General features: G+C 33.9%; 1 protein-coding gene across 4 annotated transcripts in view; it reads left to right on the top strand.

Annotated features, from left to right (window-relative positions):
- 5-ht7 (5-hydroxytryptamine receptor 7) overlaps nt 1-21,521 on the top strand; it is a 102,305-nt gene that overhangs the window by 48,922 nt on the left and 31,862 nt on the right. For all 4 annotated transcript variants that reach the window (XM_083094124.1, XM_083094125.1, XM_083094123.1 and 1 more), the window contains one exon: nt 1,703-1,921. In XM_083094124.1, coding sequence (XP_082950250.1) covers nt 1,703-1,921 — 219 coding nt within the window. The remainder of the gene's footprint in view (nt 1-1,702; nt 1,922-21,521) is intronic.

Below are 21,521 nucleotides of genomic sequence, written 5' to 3' on the forward strand. Positions count from 1 at the left end.
TGCTTACGAAACCCTTAACGTGGATTAACTCAGCCGATAGCGAGTGGGCGTAGTTGTTGGGGGTTTTCATTAATTCATACGAGCACGATACGAGCCTTCCTACTTTATAACTCCCTCACATACAGCATGTGTTACGAGTGTGTGTGCGTGCGTGTGTGTGTGTGTGTGGGTGCTCGCGCGCGCGCGCGAGCGGTTGTTATCGATTCTGCGATTATCCGGAAAGATAAATTCATCGCGCGTGCAACATTTTAGCGAACTGAAAGAGTCACTTTCGATCCCCTTAGGCGGGGATGAAATTACACAATGTAAACTAAATGGCACTTGCGGGACAAAGTTATTTCGCGTCGACGGACAAAATTAACACATTAACGATCGAGCGATTCGTGCGAGATAATTCGTTATTAGATAATTCCTTATTAAGGACGTAATGCATATTATTATTGCGCGTATATCTTGTATGCTTGCATCATCTTGCGCGTTTTAAAATTTATCGAGGTGGATCCGTCAGACGCTTAATATTCAACGCTTTTCTCCTGGAAACGCGCGGTAGCTAGAAATTTTGTTACCGTCCATAATACGCGGAGATCCACGCAGACAGACCGACTCTAATCCGGCATTTGAATAAATTTATATCGAGTAAGATCGATGGATTAGCATAACATCGCGTGCCACGATGTTTCTACATTTGTTCGTTCTCATAGGCAATATTAATATAATCGTTTAATAAGGTGCCTCCTGAAAAATTACAGTAACGACAAGAGTGCACGTGTATATATTACTCTATTATTAAATTACTTGAAAATCTCGCGATACCAGTCGCATCGTTACTCGTTATTATTATTACGGCCACGGCGTAAAATTGTTTCGTCGTGTCTCGTGACAATTCCCGGCTACGGTAATTTATCGGAGCGCATCGTCGTGTTGTCCGTTATTTGCATTACTCGTTATACGCGCCGGCTCTTTTATTCACCACGAAGGAAAAGTTGCATGCATAAAATATACGGAGCGTTCGTGGAAATTTCGTCGCATGCGCGTTACACGGTAAAAATTTCTATCATTACATACCCCGCGACCGTTACACACACACGCACACACACACACACACACCGTCGCGCGCGAATTAAAATATCCTCTCGTAAACCGTTCGCGCAATCGTATAATGCAATCTCGCGTGTAACGCGATCTCTGTGGAATACGTATCCCAGCATCAGCCGCGTTAACGCATTCGTATAATAATATCTGCCGTGTTTATCGTCGCGAGTGTTACGTTGCAAGTAGTATTCCTTGCGACAAGCCCGGCCGATGCCATCGCGCGCGGTGTAAATTAAGCGACACCGTCCCTCGGATACGGCGGCTAATTGAATTTAAGACTCCAACTAAGTAAGACTAAATGGACCCGTCTCGCGACCGTATCTCGCGCCGAGTCGTAACCGGCTTGTCGTTAACGATACCTGAGAGATTGTTACTAACGTTAATTGCCACGAACTACGTAGCTCGTCAAGCTTCCTGAAAGGAAGGTCTTGCCGCATTCACTGCGACAACTCCTCTAACAACCAAAGACGATCGAACATTCCCTCTCTTTCTTTTTCTTTCGTTCTCTCCGCCATCGATACTCTACGAGATAATTTCTTATCGAGACCAGATGATGTATATATATCGGACGCGCGGCGCGGATTAAAGGATCATTAATTGTGTGTCGCAGGTGTATTATAAAATATTCTGCGCCGCGCGCAAGATTGTTCTGGAGGAGATAAGGGCGCAGCTTCACCTGGAGGTGCACTGCCATCTCGACATGGAGCCGCCAGCCGCGCAGCATCCAGTCACGCCCGCAGTGAATCGTCAATTAAATTCTTCCGACATGCAGACGAGTCAGGGCAGCCCGCCCGTGAAACAGCACAGAAGTTCCAGCGCGTCTACCACGGTAAGTAGCAGTCGTCGAAACAGCCCTCGAATGCGATATCGAGAATATCGGAAGAGTCACACAGTCACGCGTCTCCACCCTGCCATAAATTCATTTCGCGTTGGCTTCCGCGTCCGAGGAATTAAGATTGATGTTTACTTCGAGGGGAAGAAAGTAGGTTAACTCGAGAAATTAATTCTATATAAATTAAATTTCGGTTTCTTTATCGCCTCTCTTCCAGTCTATTTTTTTTTACTTTTTTCCCCTGAATATTTAATTCTACAATATACACAGGCTATTTTCTCTCGAAACGGTATTTATACAATATTTCATTTGCGGTAAACTGGTAAAAAAATATGTATTTAACATGTATCTGTTTCAAGTGATCTGTTTCAATAAATTACAGCAAAAAAAGTCAAAGCTATCAAAGAAATGCTATTTTACAAGATATTTTATATCATAAAAATATGTTAAGAAACAAATTATAAGTAAACAAATTTTCTTGTAAATTTGTAATTTTTTGATGATTGTATTTTAAAACTTATATGCACAGAAAAATTACAATGGATCTATTATACTAAAAAATTGTTTTACTTCAAAAGTCTGAAATTAATTTCTTATTTAAAAAAATAATTTTTTATTATTTTTTATTAAATTTATTTTTTTATTACAATTTATTGAACGTCTAAAATAACATTTATTTTAATTTTACATAACATTTTTTATCAGTTTATCGCAAATATATAGAATATTGTCGATATCGTTACAATAAATAAACTCGATGTGACATTAATTTTATTTATCTTATCAAAAAAAATAATATAATATAGTAATATTAAAATTATAATATTGGAACGCTTTAATTCTTCTTACATCGATCTGTAATAACATCTCTCTAGGGAAGTGCGTCATATACTCCTGAGGTAACCTGTGTACACACACGTGTAACGGTACGAGATCTCTTTGCTTTAACGCTTGACGTCGCGTAGATGCATCGACGGCTTTTCCCGAGAGTTTCCGAATCCCGAAATTATTAATACGCCTAATGCTCATAGCTTAATGCACTTTCACGTTAGTTTGGAAAGCGTCTTGTCTGAAAGGGCGTGAGAGGGCCGATTTACACCGCCACCGTCGCCGCCACCGCCGCTTTCCCCAACGAGAAGTACGATCCTACCGTGATATCGTGCGTCCCGATATTTCTGCATCCTGGTGCACGATCCTCCTCATCGTTAAGAAGCACTCGAGCGCCCCCGATATGGCTCATTGATGGGGTCGGAACGCGCATCGGCCGATCTGCGAAAGCGAAATCAATTCCCCTCCATCCTATCAAATTACCGCGATATCCGCAATAATATTAACATGATACTAATGCTCAAATATATATACATATTGTTGTTGGTTAATATTTTATAATAAAACAAATTTCTACTAATTAATTTTTCATAATTCTCAAAATTTCTGATTCTCTCTGATCTTTAGCTTACAATTAATATATTATTATTGTAATTGAGAATTTTTAAAGTGTATTATATAACTTTTTAATCCACTGGTCCTCTACATTTTTGTAACGTTCTGAAATATAATTATTTTTGACAATTCTGAAATATAATTATTTTTGAATGTAATTTCGTATCTTCCGATTTTTGATTTACCTATAAATAAGAGAAAAGAATACATACATTCCCTCATTAAAATATACTGAAATAGATCTTTCTCTCTTTCCCTTTCTAACTAAAAGCTAGTAGAAATTTAATAATATATATATCATGAAATACCGCAACCATGTTTCCACAAAATATAATATAATACGTTACAACCCGAGAGCGATGATATATCCATATCGCAACGATCAATGTTTACCCAACACAACTATCAACTAATATTTTGCACGCGTGACGTCAATTCGGATCGCGTGAACTGTCAGTTATTCGAAACGGTCAGTTGGCTGTGAGTTCCTACATAAACAACGATCATATTTTTTTCCGCAATCGAATCGACATGCCATAAACACGCATTTAACTCTCTCTTTCGCTCTTTTCTTTCGACCGCTACTTTAATGGCATTTAATTATCGCAAAAGGTTCCTTGACCTTTTAAATCCGGAGTGCAATAAAATCTAAGATCCGCTACTTGCAGAAATAATTGAATTACACGTAGAGATCGTAATGAAAGGTCAGTCGGGTTTCGCGAGATTGTCTCGCTAATTAAGAGCATCTTTTTCGCGACGAGAAAAGGAACAAATTTTGCCGAATAAAAACACAACAGCCAGGAATTGCGACGAAATTTCCCGACTTTTCCCGAGTTTCCAAGCTGTGTGTATTACGGTTTTACGAGACATTTTTGAAAAATATCGTAATGTTAAATTCGATAGTTTAACTTTTCCAAAAACTCCCGCCGAGTTTTTGTCCGGACTTTATTAGGAATAGTGTCGCAACGGGGGCGTAACTTTGTGCAACTTCAGCCGAGCAAACTGAATGCACCAACGTAGAATAGATTCCGAAATAACGTTCGACAAACTGCGACGTTACATTTTACAATCAACTTTGTAGTCGAATTCGATACGCAGATCTGCCAAAGATATTTTCTCCATTCGCACCCCCGTAAAATATACACGACTCTGATATCACCAAATCTCTGGAGAAACATATATTGCGCGAAAAAAAAGTCGTTTTATCAAAATTCGATTTTGTGTTACTTAAATCTGTGAACATAATTAAAAAAAAATAAAAATGCACACACAGTCAATTTAAGTTATAATAAATAAGATGCACAGATTATGATGCATAATAGAACAAATATAACTTGTGTTATTTTGCTACAAAAAATTAAAAAGAATAAAATTTAAAATATTATATTAAATACGATATTATGTAAATTATAAAATTGAAAAAAGGCATTTGACTCGTAGCTTTCCTCTTTTTTTTTTACTTTAATCAATAAAATCCTCAATTTTTTAACTTTAATACGTGAATTTGCTATCAGCGAGCGATACTATGGTTTTAATTTAATATTTCTAAATACTTTTTAAATGTTGAAGATGAAAAACTTGGAGAAAAACTCAAAGCACACTTTAGTTGAAAAAAATCGCGATTCTCCATCAATCGAGAAACTGGAAAGGATGAAAAGAGTAGTGGTGACAGTTGCGAAACACTCTACATTCATGAAGAAAAATGGAGACACTTCATATCGCGTAGTGGAAGATACGAGAATCTCTCGGCTGCTACGGTGATGCACCACTATAATAATACATTCACAAATACACAGAGAAAAAGTCCAAGAGTAACGCATAACTTACAATGCAGGGAAAATATATAAGACTCATAGATCGTGAGTCTCAAAGTTGCCGTTCGTTCGATGCAACTTGAATATTTGAGCATTACATTTTTTCCTCCCCAATATATTTCTGAATCTTCATTCTCTTCAATATCTCGCATCTGCCTCAAAATTTACTGTTTTGAAGAAAAAAAAAAAAAAAAAAAATCTGCATCGCAGATAAAGTTTCCGCCGAGAAGATTCGAGATGCGATTAATCTTGCGTTTTCTCTTTTCCGCCGTGAAAATTAGTGCTTCTATCTTTCATCTCTTCATAAACAACTGCCGAAAGTGTCACGCGAAAGTGCGAGACGCGGCAAAAGTTAGATGGAAGAGTGAAAGATGTCCCCAAAGAAATTAATTGGATGGCAAACGAGTTTGGAACTATAATTTCATTTCGTCCCATCGGCTATCGTGTATCACAACGTGAACTTGAAATTGCGATACACTACAGAACGTGACTCGATCAGATTACGAAACGATTCGAGAGATCTCGAGAGTTCAAAATTTCCAATTTTATTTTTCCTTGATATTAAACATTTATTTATAAATATTTATTTATAATTTATTTTTAATTACTTACATTTATTATATAATTAATAATTAATTACATTTATTTTTAATTAGTTTTATAATTATTTTTATAATTATATTATAATTATTTTCTTTGATATTGAAAATTTATATTAAACTTATCTTGTGTGCGTTTAAGGCATAATTATTTTTCAAATATTTTAATATATTGTTGGATGTCGTGTTAAAAGTTACTTGTGAAAAAAATAATCGCGCGTTTACCTCCGCCTCATTTTAATTGTTTACTTTAAAATAAGAGCATTTTATTTCCGTAAATGTGTTTATGTAGATACAATTTATTTTATCTTTCCGTCTTGTTGTATATCTTTCATAATTTAAAAAATAATGTTGCGTTTTGAAACGTACTAGAATTTTAAATCCGGCCCGTATTTTCGCCAAAAAATGTAATGTTTTATTTAAATTTTAACGGTAGTTAAACGTTGGCACACAGTACAGTTGAGATAGGCTTTAGCATAATATTGTTACAGACAAACGACGAACGAGAGAACGTGAATTAAAAACTGATCTCGTTTCGGGCATCTAACGAGTATATTAGCGACATGAAATGACGGTAGCTAGCATACATGGAGGAAAACAAATTGAAGCGCGCGACACGCATAGTCTTTCTCGTTCATGAAATATGAGACTTTATCGTGTAACGTAATATAAAAAGAATTCATTCTATAATGACAAGCTATGAGCGCGTGTGCGGTAAAGAGAGAGAGAGAGAGAGAAAGAGAGAGAAGCAGATTTTTCTCTATAATATGCTACATATCGACTTTCATATTTCGCTTGTCAAAGAAACATGTAGTTCGCCATTGAACATGTACGCATGAATATTACATATAAATCATAATGATCGGTATTACACCGTTACAGTTAATAAAATATTATGCAATGTAAAAAGTAACATAAGGTGAACGTTATTGATCATTACTGCAGGTAATACCGTGTGATAATTCGCCATTATAAAAGTATATCGTTAAATCGAGACACAATCAGAGTTTATACGATACAATCTTCATAAGAATTTAACGAACCGTTTATTAAATTCGATCTTTCTCGCTCGACGCGAATAAAACAGCTTTGCGGCCGGCAAAAAAATTAACCATGAAGAAACTTCCGCTCTTTTTTTTTTCAAACATAACACCATTTTGCTCAAGAGCGAATTTCGTTGTCCGTGGAAATGGATTTTCATAATAATTAAAACGATAATATAAACTCCGCCCTGGGCAGAACGCGATATTCCGAGCTAAAACGCCATTCTTCGCGCGCGTGAAATATACGAAAATTTTTGCGAAACGCGACACTAATTGCCCACCTAAAAGCGGAGTGAAAATACTCCGGCATGAATGTAATATTGTAATATTGTTTGTATTCAATAGCGCGTTGCGATGACGGGCCGCCCCGGAAATTTATCGCGTAGCCACCATAACATTAACCATCGTCCATCGTTGAATTAATTTCTCACGCGCTACATACGCGCCTAACAAGAACCGCCATATAAATTGGCCGCCGGGCTACCGAAGTTAGTAATCGCGAGTCCGCAGCTTACCCGAAATCAGGTTAAACCGTAAAGTCAATATTATAGCTCGTACTACTACTCGGCGGCGTGACAAAGAGAGAAAGAGAGAGAAAGAGAGGGAGACAGGGAGAATAGGTGGCATTTATATATTCGATCCGAAGCTTGATAATCGATGGGCGAGATAATGAGAGCAAAGTCTGACGGACGATGGTCGTTAGTATCGGCTTCTACTTCGATTTATCCCGCGATTTATCAGCCACGTTGTTCAACGAATACTTTGAAAGGGGGATGACACGATAGAGCCTCTAGGACCGATACTATTAAGTATCGGAATTACTTTATGTTGATAAAAATCAATAGAACAAAAAAAGAGAGAAAAATTTATTAGCACATTTGCTCTTGAAAAATTCTTTTAAAATATTCTTTTAAAATATATTATAACGTACTCTTTTTCGAAATTTTATTATTCTATAAATGATTGAAAGAGGATTTTATTGCATATCAAAAAATATATTATTTGAATATTATACTCCAAATATGTGTTTGGAAAAATTTCTGAATCTAAAACGACTTTTAAGCGAGAAGCGATAAACTTGAAGTCACATTTATAAATAGATATACATTTTCGAAAGATAGCGGGGACAAATTTATTTACAAAGTACAGGTATATCTCTACATATGTTACATTTATTACTGAGGTTTATATGGTACGTGCCACGAGTATCATTATCTGCATCCAAATGCTTCATTACTGCACCTGCTATATGTAGACACTTTAAAATGTATCTTCAACAACACTCACGGGAGCGCATCTCGAATACGATTTGTATCCGGTCGGGAATAACATAGCGTGGCGACGATACGGTGTTTCCCAAACGCCATTAACATTCGTATGGGCCCAAAGGCAAATGCATGTGAGCGTGTAAGCAATTTTCAATATTAATGGCACGCACATAAGCAGAACAGCGAACGGCAGGATTGTATCACGTATATGATACGCGTGTCGTATATGTAATATATTATGGCAGAAACTTATAATGTTACTCTAGTATAAGATAATATTCTCTACGAAATTTCAAGATGATTATGTTTTGCCAAAATCCGGAGGGCGTGGCGTAATTACAAAGATACATCCTGTATAGAATTTAATTGGGTTCAAAAGAAACAAATATGTAATATTTATATAATCAAAGAACGTATCTGATACACACGCGTCTGATGTGCGCATCGTATACATGTTGGAAACCTATTATGTTGCTATGGTACAAGACAATATTCTCTACGAAATTTCAAGCAGATTACGTTTTGCCAAAATCCGATGAGCGCGACGTAATTACACAGATATATTCAATATGGAATTTAATTTATTTTGAATTCAAAGAAAACAAACATGTAATACTGATATATAATGAGAGATAAATATACAATATTTTGATAAAAGATAAATAATACATAAAAATATATCTATGTAATATAAATAATACGATGTAAAATTAAAAAATTGGTGTCATCCCTTAACGTTCAATTTAAAACGACTGTCTTAAAATAATATATTTTGTAATTTTTAATATAATCGCAAATACCACGATTATTAGTCGGAGAAGTTTTAAATCGCTTACCGATGTTTAATACTGATGTTTGTTGATGTAAACTGTTTTAAAGTGCACTCCTTTAAAGTCTCATTACTGAAAAAAACAGAGCCCGCGCACCTAGTTCGTCATCAGTTAAATAAGACGGATAAAATCCTGTGTACCGCAACGGAGTAAGACGGTGTTTTCAAACTTTGCGAAAACGTTTTCCGCGATGAAAAATATCTCATTATGCGAGCAAATCCACTTAAATGGTAGTTACCGTTGCGTGTAGTACCGAGAAATTAAAAACGTCTCGTCATCATTAAAACATCGCGAAGATGTAATTCCTTTTGATGGCCTCTCTCGCGCAGCAGTTCTGAATCTACAATATATTTTCTATCGCGTATCTCTCTTTCTCTTTCTTTTGTTTGCGTAAATTTATCGCAAAATTATATTTTTCATAAAAATTTGTATACTTTTCAAGATAGAGTATTTATCGTCCCATAAATTTTTCGTATCACACTGAGAAAAATATCTGGTTGCAGGTTAATTAGAAATCTGGTAGATTCAACCAATATGTCCGTTGGAAAATGGACGAATCAGAATTCCTTTAGGAATTACCAGATGAGTATGATTAATTTCTTCCTGTGAAATTTACCAAATTTTCTGGATAATAATATTAAATTTACAAAAAAAATGACATCACTGTGTCCATGTTTAGTTAAATTCTATTAAATGTTGTAGTTATAAAAAATCGAGTCTTATCGTGATAACTAGAAATTCTGCTTGGTTTAAAAAATGCCAAAATGCCTTCCATCAGATACGTCTTGTTGGTACAATCAAGCGATTTTTCTCAGTGCAGAAAACTTTGGGAATTTCCATAGTATTTCTGAAATATTCCGAATTTATTTCGTATTTCATATTCCATTCTTCCGTAAACAAATTTCGGTTCGCACGTAAAGAAATTTACGTTGTGTTATCCCATATTACAATTCTGAATTATACATCTTCAAGCAGTATATATGGCTCGGTAAATGCTACCAAAATGCTTCTATACGGTAGCCGGAAAGAAAGAGATAGAGAAAGAGAGAGGAAGGGAGAGAGGGAGGGAGAGAGTAAGTACTAATTGCCCCCGGTTTTGCTTCGCAAAATTTGCATACCGTACCGCGCATTTAACGATGCGGTCAGCATGCGCGTCCGATGCAATCCGGATGCGCGACGGCTACAAAAAGAAAACCATCGGCCTTGCGCCAGATATTCCGCGCGTTGTTTATCACAGACAGGTAACAAACAATGCATTAAAACGCGACACAGCTGACTGACTTTCCCGCCGAAAGCGATTTGGTTCGCGCCCGCGATTGTATAATCTCGCGCAAAAATCCTTGAAAAGCTGCAACGTTGTAAGCTCCTTCCTTCCCGCTTGTTGTAGCCTATTTAACCTAAATGCGACGATGATGCCGCATAAATCGAGCGGCACTCAAATATAATATCGGCAGGCGTGTAATCCACCCATGCATGAATATCGCATAGTGGGAAACCGGACTAGATAATGGGACAATTGATGGATATCGATAGATATCGATTATAACCGAATAGCGCTGTTGTTGACGAACGGTAGTATTTGTATCTCAAATAATAATTTCAAACACGCAGAGAGAAAGAGAGAGAGAAAAAGGGAGCCATTTCAATATTTTTAACTTCTATTTATATTTTAGTCGGATCGTATAAATATATTGTAACGATCTTATAAATGAATTTATAACCGGAGATCAACAACATGCAATCTAAAATAGCGAATGTTGGCAATTTAATCGGACAGTTATATTTTCGAAAATAGCAACATCAAAAGCAAAATGATTCAAAGCTCAATCTTTTATTTGTAATTCCTTTCAAATGAAATTTTATATATGCTTTTGAACGTACAAGGTACTCGAAAGTCAAAGAAAATAATTTTGATTATACCGTTCCTTCTGTATCACATGTATGCTCGAAAGTTGCCGCTTTTTTAAATTTAATTAATGACTATAGTACAAACCCCATCCTTCGAGTAGGAATTGCGATTTGACACGAGCATAACTGTCACATCCATACACATACGAAAGGAAGGAGAATGATGAAGGTAGCATGTGAGAATGAACGGTCGATATAGTAGTAGTATATCTCGTGTGACGCGTCCTTTGTTGTGAAATAACACCGATGACAAGCACGAAGGCAAATTGACATAAGTGTAAAATACGATCGATTTTTACCTCCAACGCCCACGGATGAAAAGCCACGTTGCTTGACAATATTCCATGCTTATATAGCAAAAAAATAACTCCCCCATAATATTATATGTATCGCGATACTCGAATAATATTTTGCAAGAATATTACTTTTTTAAATTAAAATTTAAAATTTCAATTAATAATTAGAAATTTGGCTCAAATAAATAAATAAAAATTAAATTCGTTCTTTTTTAATCGAAGAAATCATGTACAATTAAAGAAGTAAAAAGCGCATTATTATTACGAGTAGTGAGATCATTGAGAGGGATTCTGAAAAGGTACTACTATATATCGAGAAATAAAAAGAAAACACGGCAATAATTGAGTCACGTAAGCTCTAATTTGCGGAGAAAACACGCGAAAAGATGTGAAAGCGGCAAAGAAAGGCCATAAATGTTCCGGGAATTTGCCACGAAACGATCAATCAGTACCTTGGCGCGTCTAAACACACTTTAAATTACTTCGACCTTCGATCACGCTCACACCGGGTCTTCCAAAAATCACGAACTTTTCAACCTTTCGACTTATTTGATGAATAATACTGTTATATCTTCACAAGGCAATTACCAACTTCCTCAATTTCGCCTATAATAATCGCGCTCGAGAAACATACAAGACATTCTACATGCATATAATTCAAAGAGAGGGTAAGTCTTGTTCGCAAAGCCCGGATTGGAATATTAGACACACTGGATTGAATACGTGACAGTACAGTGTCTAAACTAAAGCGAGTTTCCATCCTTCCCTCCGCTCTTGTCCGCGCATGAGTAATTAGTACACATTGATACGCATACATCGATTTGCACAACGTTACGCACACAAATATTAATCTTGTGCATCTCTTAATCAAATAGAGATTATTCATAATTAAAAAGAGGTAATATATTATTGCTGTATCTATTTTATTATGTCATTAAATATAATATCAATTATATTAATTTCAGTTAAATTAAATTTCCACAGCAAAAACTTAATCGACAGAAAATCTAACAATGAGACTACGGCAAAGCTTTCGCGAGACGAAGAAATCTCTTTCAGAAACGACGATTGTGCGAATAATTGAATAAAAACGGTTCAATAAAAATGTATTATTGATCGAAAAGATTATGGTAAAGCATAATATAATTGGCGTGAAAACGCGTAAGCGCGTGAAACCGATTACGGACAAAAAATAAAATATAAGCTCATGGAAAAAAATAGCACGAAACCAAACTATCGATATTTAGTCGATCAACATTGACCATATTAGATATTTAAAAGCCGTGCGTTCTTGCGTCAACGATTCGATTCTCCACCGCAAGTTTCAATTAACAAAAAACGAATGACAATTTTTTCTAGATCAAAGAATTTAATTTTTTTTCGAGAAAGTTAACTCTGCTTATATCTCTATCACTATTATTATTTTAAATTCTTCTAACGATAATTAATTATTATAATTAAATTTCTTTATTTTAAATTGAAAATGGAGTAAATTGCCTTGGGGTAATAAAAGAATCGGTTGATTCGCGAACGCGTTGATTCGCTAAGAGATTTCGATAATCTGGCGGCTTAATGGTAGGTCAGCGATGTCGGTGCCATGTATGTACGTATATACTTTCAGGGATAGCGATAGGGAATGGTGATGCGCCGCATGTGATAACGCCATCGATAACGAGGCGCAATAGTAACCTGTTACTTTATGCCGTCCGATCGCGAAAGCTCGATTAGATACCTCCATCAATCTAGCACCCTTATCACCGAGAAAACAAGTTGACATGTTTATGGCGTAATTGTGCACTAATTTATTTTCAATTTTTACTCTGTCCATATCCTTTATAAAATTAATAATTTATAAAATTTAATACATAATTAAATAATAGGATTATTTTTCATTGCATTTAATTGCTGTATTATTGCAAATTCAAATTTATATATAGAGATATGTGTGATGTAATATTTGTAAATACTGGAGATTAAGAAAAATTTATTAGTGATATGATGTGCAATGGCAAAGTTATAAAACACAACGTCGATTTGTAAAATATAAATATATCCAAATTTATATAAAGCAATGTCCAAAGTAATTAATATTTGAGAAAATAATTACTGCGTACAATCAAACTTTTATTTTTTTGTTTAAATGAATATCTGATGAAAAAAATTACAATATATAGGATTGTCAGAATAAAAAAATTTTTTGTAGATTTAAACTTACATAAGATATGATAAATAAAAATGTAATTTTTATATAAATAATATAAAGAATTATAAATCTTAAACAATTAAGTATATATGTGTTTATTTATTTATATAAAATTTTATTAATTCTAAATATTTATTATTAAATATATTTCAAATATATTTCAAAATAAGATCTAGAATGTTTTATATATACTTCATATTATAACAATGATGTAAAGTGAATTACAACTGCGAAAATAAGCGAGTAATTAATTTTATAGATAATAAAATTACTCACTCTACGGTTGCTCCGCCGTCGCCTGGGGTGCCTTCCTGGACTTTCTCTTCTTCTCTTATATTCATCCTTTTTTGCTTCTTCATGGCACTTACGCAATACTGTCACCACACTCACGAAAATACTGTCAATTACGATCGTACGCGCACTAATCATTAGAGTACGATGATTGTCCAACACTTTATACAGCATTCCCGATGTATTAATCGAACATAACGCGCACTTTATTTTATATTGCGGTAAAAATATGAAAATTACGAGTTACATGAAGTTGCGATTCGCTCGGCACAAAAAATCCTGTGGCCGAATTCATACAATGCCATCTATATTGCCAACGCATTCATTTTACGACAATTTTATCCTTCATTATAATATAAGTGACAGATAAATAGATATATAAGTTAAAATGAAGAATAGATATTCGGAGAATGTAATATGTAAGAAACTACCATTACTTTGTTGACTTGCGCGATTGATTTCGATCGAATAAGTTATTTAAATTATATGCATTTCCATAGAAATCCGATTGCTTATTAATTAAAAGCATCGCGTTAACGTTCAAGTCAAATAATTTTGTGCTCAATAATTGAAAAATTTGAGAACGACATCGAACAATTTTATTTTGATACTATTGAGTGAATTAATAGTTAATTGAAACGCGATAAATATGAGAATTAATTAGTGCGGGTTGATAATTATTAGAATCGCAAGCAATATATGATCGCATTTGGCATCTCTCGATTCTTTTTGCGAAAGTATTTTAAAAGATAATACGATGTATCCGGAGCGCTTCGCTATGCCTTCTGTTTGCTCGAGTCTCACGGCACGAATGATAAGGTCGCGGTTGTCTCAAGGTTGAAAACAATAGCGCGCTACGTCATCAAAGGTCGCATACCGTAATAGTTCGCGTTCGTTGTTATTACAATATATACGTATTACATGTTAACGTAATAAATTAAAATACAGAAATTCTTAAATACTATATTAAATACTCCGAATATCTATTTTTAATTTTAACATATCTATTCACTTGTATTGTAATGAGAAATAAAAATATGGTAAATGCGTGAGTATATTACCTGACAATATAGATGACAATTTTGTGAATTTGCCATGCAATATTCCAATGCCAAGCAAGTCGTAATTTCACGTTATCTTAATTTTCATATTTTTTCGTCGCAACATAAAATAAAATATATATGTACGATTAATATATCGAAAGTGCTGCGTAAAGTATTAAATGATTATCGCATGTACTCTAATGAGAAAGGCGTGCATACGTAATCGAATTAACTGTGTTTTTGCGAATGAGTGTGGTGAGCAATGAATGCTATAAAGAAGTAGCAAAAAAACAAATAAAAGAGAGAAGGAGAGAGGCCCGGCAAGCAATGGCAGAACAATCATAGAAATGAGTAATATATAATTTTCTTAATTTATTAATTATACAATTAATTGTTGATTTATCTTCGCAGTAATAATTCACTTTACATTACTGTGTAATGTGGTAAAATTGTAGATCCATTCTAGAGCTTATTTGAAATATGTATTTGAAATTATATTAAATTAATATTATATTAATAAATTTGAAATTATATTAAATATTTAATAAAATAATTATAATTTTATATACAAATATATATATATATATATATATATATATATATATATATATATATAATATTTTTATACATTATTTAAGATTTATAAAAATCTTTAATTACTTATATAAAAATTAAATTTTTCTATTTATCATATCTTGTGCAAGAATAAAAATATTTCATATCTAAAATGAATTTTTTCGAAATCCTGTTTTAATTTCTTTCATTAAATATTTATTAAATATTTATTTAAAAAACAAATAAAAATTTAATTATACCTATTATTTTTGATGATTACACTTTGGACATTACTATGTATAACTATATATAACTTGGATATATTTGTATTTTACAGATCAATGTTGTGTTCTACAGCTTTGCTGTTGCATATCATATCGGTGAGTAATATTATCTATCTTAATCACAAAGATTTGTGAATATTCATTGCAGATATCGATACGTTTAAAAAATTTGAATTTGCAATAATGCCTCAATATAATGTATAAATATCTTCTGCGTTATTTAACATTACAAATTGTTTAAAAAATACAGGCTAAATGGGCGATAAATTAATACTTGATTATCCTGATATCCTAATTTGTTTTATGAACTGGTTGCTAAGTTAAGGAAAATCGATTGAACGTAGCAGCAAAAATAAATAATTATTTGTATTCAGCACGGATAATTGTTGTTGTGAATAATTATTGAGATAGTTATTTTTTTACTCACAAATCTTATGCAAACAATAACCGAATTCCATCGCATTTAAATAAAAAACGGTATCATAACATTTCAATATGAAATAAAATCGAAAATATTACAACTTAATACGCGAATGCTTCTCTTTCAATTGAATTTTATTTAAATGGAAATTTAGCTTGAAAAAACTTTATTTAAAATGAATTAATAAATCTTAATCATTGTTTGAAAATAATGTTTATTTATCTCAACCATCTTAATTATTTTTTATTATTTGAAGTTATAATTTGAATATCTTAATCTATTTTATAATTATTAAAAATTCTCATAATAATATTCTTTATATGTTTCCGTCTGTCTAAATTATAAACGGTGAAATAATAAATTAATTATTTGCTTTAAATTCCTCTCATGTTTCTTGAGAGATTCGCTTTGAGGAATCTCTCGTGATCTTCATCTATGCAAGCGCATTGTAAATGCGAATTCCCAACAGGGATTTAAACTAGCTTGTCTTAGTATCGCGATAAAGCTCTCTTACATCGGTTGTCTATTTTCGTAAAGGATTATATCATTAAGACTATAGTTGATTATGAAATCTGTAGTCAACTTTTGTTATTTTTAACCAACGATATAGACACAAATTATGAATGTGTGTATATTAAAAATTCAGCTCATCTAATGAACGAGATCTCCATCTTCTGCCAAGTTAAATTTATTTTTTTACCTCAGTTCTTCTTAGATAGGATATCGTTGATAATAAAAAACCCGGCAATATATATGTTGAAACGCGCGTAAGGGTTTCTTGAGATTCTCACAAGAAAAAGTGAGCTTTCATTGACTGTGAATTTGAATTCATCACGAAAGGGAGGATCTCCGATGACTAGTCATTTATATTGAGGTCGTGTTTATATCAAGGCTTTGTCGAGTCTCTGATCGAGATACAAGCAGCATATACCCGGATAGATTCTAAAGTCGGTCATTCTCGTGTGCGCTGCTGCTGCACCACATAGGATTTCGAAGAATCTATATTAGAGACGCAAGGAAACGCCTTGCTCAATAAGCCGCACCCACATGAGCGAGCTACTCGATATCAGTACACAGGGTGTCTTGGGAGAAAATAAAAATATCTTACCATTCGATTCTGAGACTGATTTCGAAAAATGTCATATCAAATTCAGTAAATGTAGATATGATACGTCTACCATCAAGAAATAAATAAAAATGATATTGATATTATATCGAATGCGCATAAATAAGATTACCATTTGCGAGCGTCGTATAATGTAAATAAGATTCGGCTATGTAGCGGCAATATCGAAACGCTCGATATTCATCGAAAATCGCACCTGCGTTGATACAATATTTATCACTTGAGAAATTAACTCTAGTATCCATTAGTAAGATATTTTTCACTTATTAATTATTTCTTTTAGTCTAGCTATCAAATAGCTAAATAGTTCACAAATTATTTTTTATTCGGAAAAATAATTCAAAATTTCAATTTCAATATCAATTAAAAAATTGTTTCTTATTCTTTTCTGAAAGATTTAATCTATCATTTTTAACTTTTGTTTTAAATAAAAGTATAATAAAAAATATTTTTAAATAATAAATAATATTTTTAAATAATAAATATTATATATAAATAAATTACAAAAGTTCTGAGTTCTCTTTTTAGAGAATAATATTAAAAAATGTTATTCTCAGTGAAAAATTATATTAGAGATAACGGTAATTCTTTTAATTGACAGAAATTAAAATTTAATTTTCGATTTTATTTGACAAATCTCTTGCATATCAATTCAGTATTTCCTTTCGGGACACCCAATGTATAACCGTGGTAAAAACGTGAGGAATAAGGGAAAGAGGACAGAAAAAAAAAGTAGCTGCGTTGCGAATGCAGGCGAATTGGTTTTACGAAACCGACGCGAAAGAGATGAACGCTATAACCGTGGGCAATCCATATACACTGTGTGTGAACTGCAATCTTTATACGACGTTGCTTCCAGAAAATGCATCTTGCCACATTCGAGGATTATACCGCGTGTTCCAGATCTGTCGGGTATCTCTCGCGAGGCTCCTATTCCTCGGGGATTCTAACCAGAGTCCAACATATTTTCCTGATAATCCAATAGAACGTGTAATTGCAAATATATGTATAATACAATATACGTCGAAAATTTTAAAGAAATATATCACATTATGAAACTATTGATAAATAATAATAATAATCTCAGTGGGTGTTCATTTAGCGAATACAAGTGATTATATTTGCTAGAAATATCTTACATCGAAAAATAAAATATGACAAAGGAAATTCTTGAAACAATAAAAGAAAACTTTTAAAAATTTTACTACCTTAAAGTAAGGGCTCGAAAGAATCTCTATATATGAGAGAACTTTTAAGTTAAAGAAAGCTTGCAAAAGGACTCTAAAGTTAAAAAAAAAACTTTCTCGCGATTTATTTTTCCAATGAAGTTAACTATCGGGATTTTCCTCGGACGCATCATTTCTTTTGTACTTATACTTGTAACGTTACTCTACTCGACGATGTTCGTCCTGTTTCAACAATCCTGGCCGCAGTAAACGCATCGACTACAAAGATAATGTTTCGGTATCGTTGCTCAGTTCAAACAAAAGTGCAGAATCCATGTTCCCTCGAGACTACTTCCATCAGGTTTAATTGACAGTCGAGATCATATTCCATTATACGACGATCTGATATCACGGAGAGTTACGAGATTGCACAAATATAGCGGAATCTCGAAAGCAATCTGCACGATTCTCCACGTGTCGGGAAGATACTAATAAATCGTTTCGTTGATAATATTTCTGCGCATCGCGTTTCGTTACCTTGAGACTTCGTGTAAGGGAGAGGAGAGATTTCCATATTGAGAAAGTTGGCTAGAATAGTATCTGATTAAACAAACGAGAAGCTATTTCCAAGTTTCATAGATATATACATACATGTATCTAGGGAAGATCGCTGCAAGATGTTAATACAAGATACATGGATGAGTAATTCCTAATTGCCAAAGTTTTCCTTAAATTAATAACTTATTATAATTAATGAATAATATTTAATGAATAATTCCTTAAGATAAATGCCAAATAAATTTAATATATTTTTAATATATTATTATAATTTATTATTTAATAGTGAATTTAACATATACTTGAAAGTTTTCAATTTTAATTCCTATAAAGAACACCAAAGTTGCTGATAATGTGTGTTATATTTTTAAATTATTTAATCATTGAAACGTGAGAAAAATTGGGCAAACTTTGCTATAGTTTGTCTTGAGTGTGAGTAAGTGCCGATGGAATAGCAAATATGCGGGAATTTTACGGCAAGACTTTCAGAATTCCGAAGAATGTGAATAGAGCTAAGATGTTAGACGAGTGATATAACTGTTGAGTCAAGTAGTCGCGACTGCAAAGAGTCAGGAAGAAGAACGCAATTTTAAAAGAGCATCGGATTCGATGTTACCTTTGGTGGCAAAGTGACAGAAAGAGAGAAAAAGAGAAAGAGAAAGAACGAAATACTATATCGTTCGGAAGGAATCTTTTGTCAATGGTTCAATTCTGTGAAAACCGAATCCCGTTCATTTTATTAAACTTTGACGAAAATATTAATAAAAAAATTTAATAAAAATATTGTCAATGAATTTTCAGTTGCCATCATTTTCTATTAAATTTTTCTCCAATATTGCAACCATTTTATTATTATTAATAGTTCTTATAAATAGTTCTTATTAATAGTTCTTATAATGCCTTCAAAAATATATCGCAACTCCCGTTTACATTAATATTTTTCGATCGATTTATCTTGTTCTTATCGCATATAATTAATAAAGTGATTTTTTTCATAAAGTTTCAAAGGCATAAATAATTCCCATAGTCTGAAGAATGTCTCGCAGTTATTATACTCTTAATTCCTTAATCCGAAATACTGACACTGATAAATGCCTAGAAACTTGCGAGACCCATCGCCCTTTTTTCTAACGATCAAAAGACGAGGGAATAAAAACTACCGGAGTACTTAAAGAACAAAAACATGACATAAAGATAATCGATATGCGATTTTCCATTTAGGCTTCGGACAAGACGAAGCACAAAAACGATCTTATTTTGTGTCCACCCTAGTATTAAGAGCGATTCGAGCCTACCAACTGGATAATGGGTAGCGAATCTCATTTATCAATGGCATCCTTTCCCGCGAAAGATCGATGGAAATGGCTCCTCCCGCCGCAAATCCGTAGAATAGGGTTTTCTTCGGAGGAAGAAGCGAGAAACGCTTCGTGTATCGCGCAAGAAAGCTACTCGTTGAGCGGATTCCAAGAGTCTCTCCTCTGTGCATGTGTATCAACGGCACCGACAAAGTCTCGACGGTACAAAAAGTCACGACAGACGTCCTATTACGACATGGAAATTGAATAATCTGTGCGTTCGCGCGATACATGTACATATATCGTCGCAGATACAAAGCTAAAAGAAACTAAAGTAAGAAAACAAAGTAAGAAAGGACAGGTAAACGCGACGTCGTCGACGAACATCCTTTTCCTTTATATCGTAAATGAAATCCGTTCATATCCGCACAGATTTCCCTTTAAAAATTTCTACATCTCCATTTTTAATTTTTATTTTATATATCTTTTAATCTCATTTTTTTCACGTAAAAATATTGTAACGCGTATTTTCAAATTAAAAATTTGATAATTATCAAGAGTATGTTTTACACCGTATATGTACTCCGGTTTATAAATTTGATACGTTCCATGATGTAATTCGATTTGTCAATTCGCGTGCCGTTCTCTCGACAAAAAATATAAAACTTGGAAACGGATAACCCACTGATGGCCGGCTTCTACTATATTCACCAGAGGGCTTTGCCATATCGAAAGTCACTCTCGGGAAATAAAAGTGGAGAACGCGTATAACGGGGCCCTACATCGACAATACGAGATTGGCGAAATAAACATCCGAGTCCTACAAAACAACAAGTGGACGAAAGAGAAAACCTCTCATTGTATAATGCACGGCTTTTTGTCGCGGGATAGTCGGATTGTTGCTAGAAAAATGACGCTATCGCCAACTTCGGCTTTAACGTCCATTTCCTACTTGTCTATTTTCGAAACAGAAAAATACTCCGTGGCTTACGTGATTTAGGAAGAATGTTCGCCGTTTTCGACAAAGATTTTTAGAGAGAGTAGAAGATAGGGAGAGAGAGAGAGAGAAAGGGAGGGGGGAGAGAGAGGAAGCGATGCATCGACTATGATCGAACGAACTCGATAAAGTAAAAGGTAAAGGACGAGACAAGAGCGGAGCGGAAAACTCGCGTTATGACAGAAATCGAATTTCTACGTTCTCACTGCGCAGACCATCACCGATCGGGACGAGATGCCACAACGAATATACATGAAAATATACAGACAGCTCTTTTGTCCCATTTTACGGAAAAGACAAAATGCGGAAAACGTCACTTACAGCCGACTGATTTTTCTCCGCCGCTTCCCCGATTCTATAGTCGATTCGATTTTTTGCGTTAAAAAATATTTGTGTACGTTACGTCGCGTGTTCTGAAATTTATTGCTACTGAAACTTCATCCAGCTTTAACTGTCG

The sequence above is a fragment of the Camponotus vicinus genome, unplaced genomic scaffold (genome assembly GCF_025532165.1).
Source record: "Camponotus vicinus isolate PSW18456_S1 unplaced genomic scaffold, iyCamVici1.0 SCAF_3, whole genome shotgun sequence".
Classification (NCBI taxonomy): Eukaryota; Metazoa; Arthropoda; class Insecta; order Hymenoptera; family Formicidae; genus Camponotus; species Camponotus vicinus.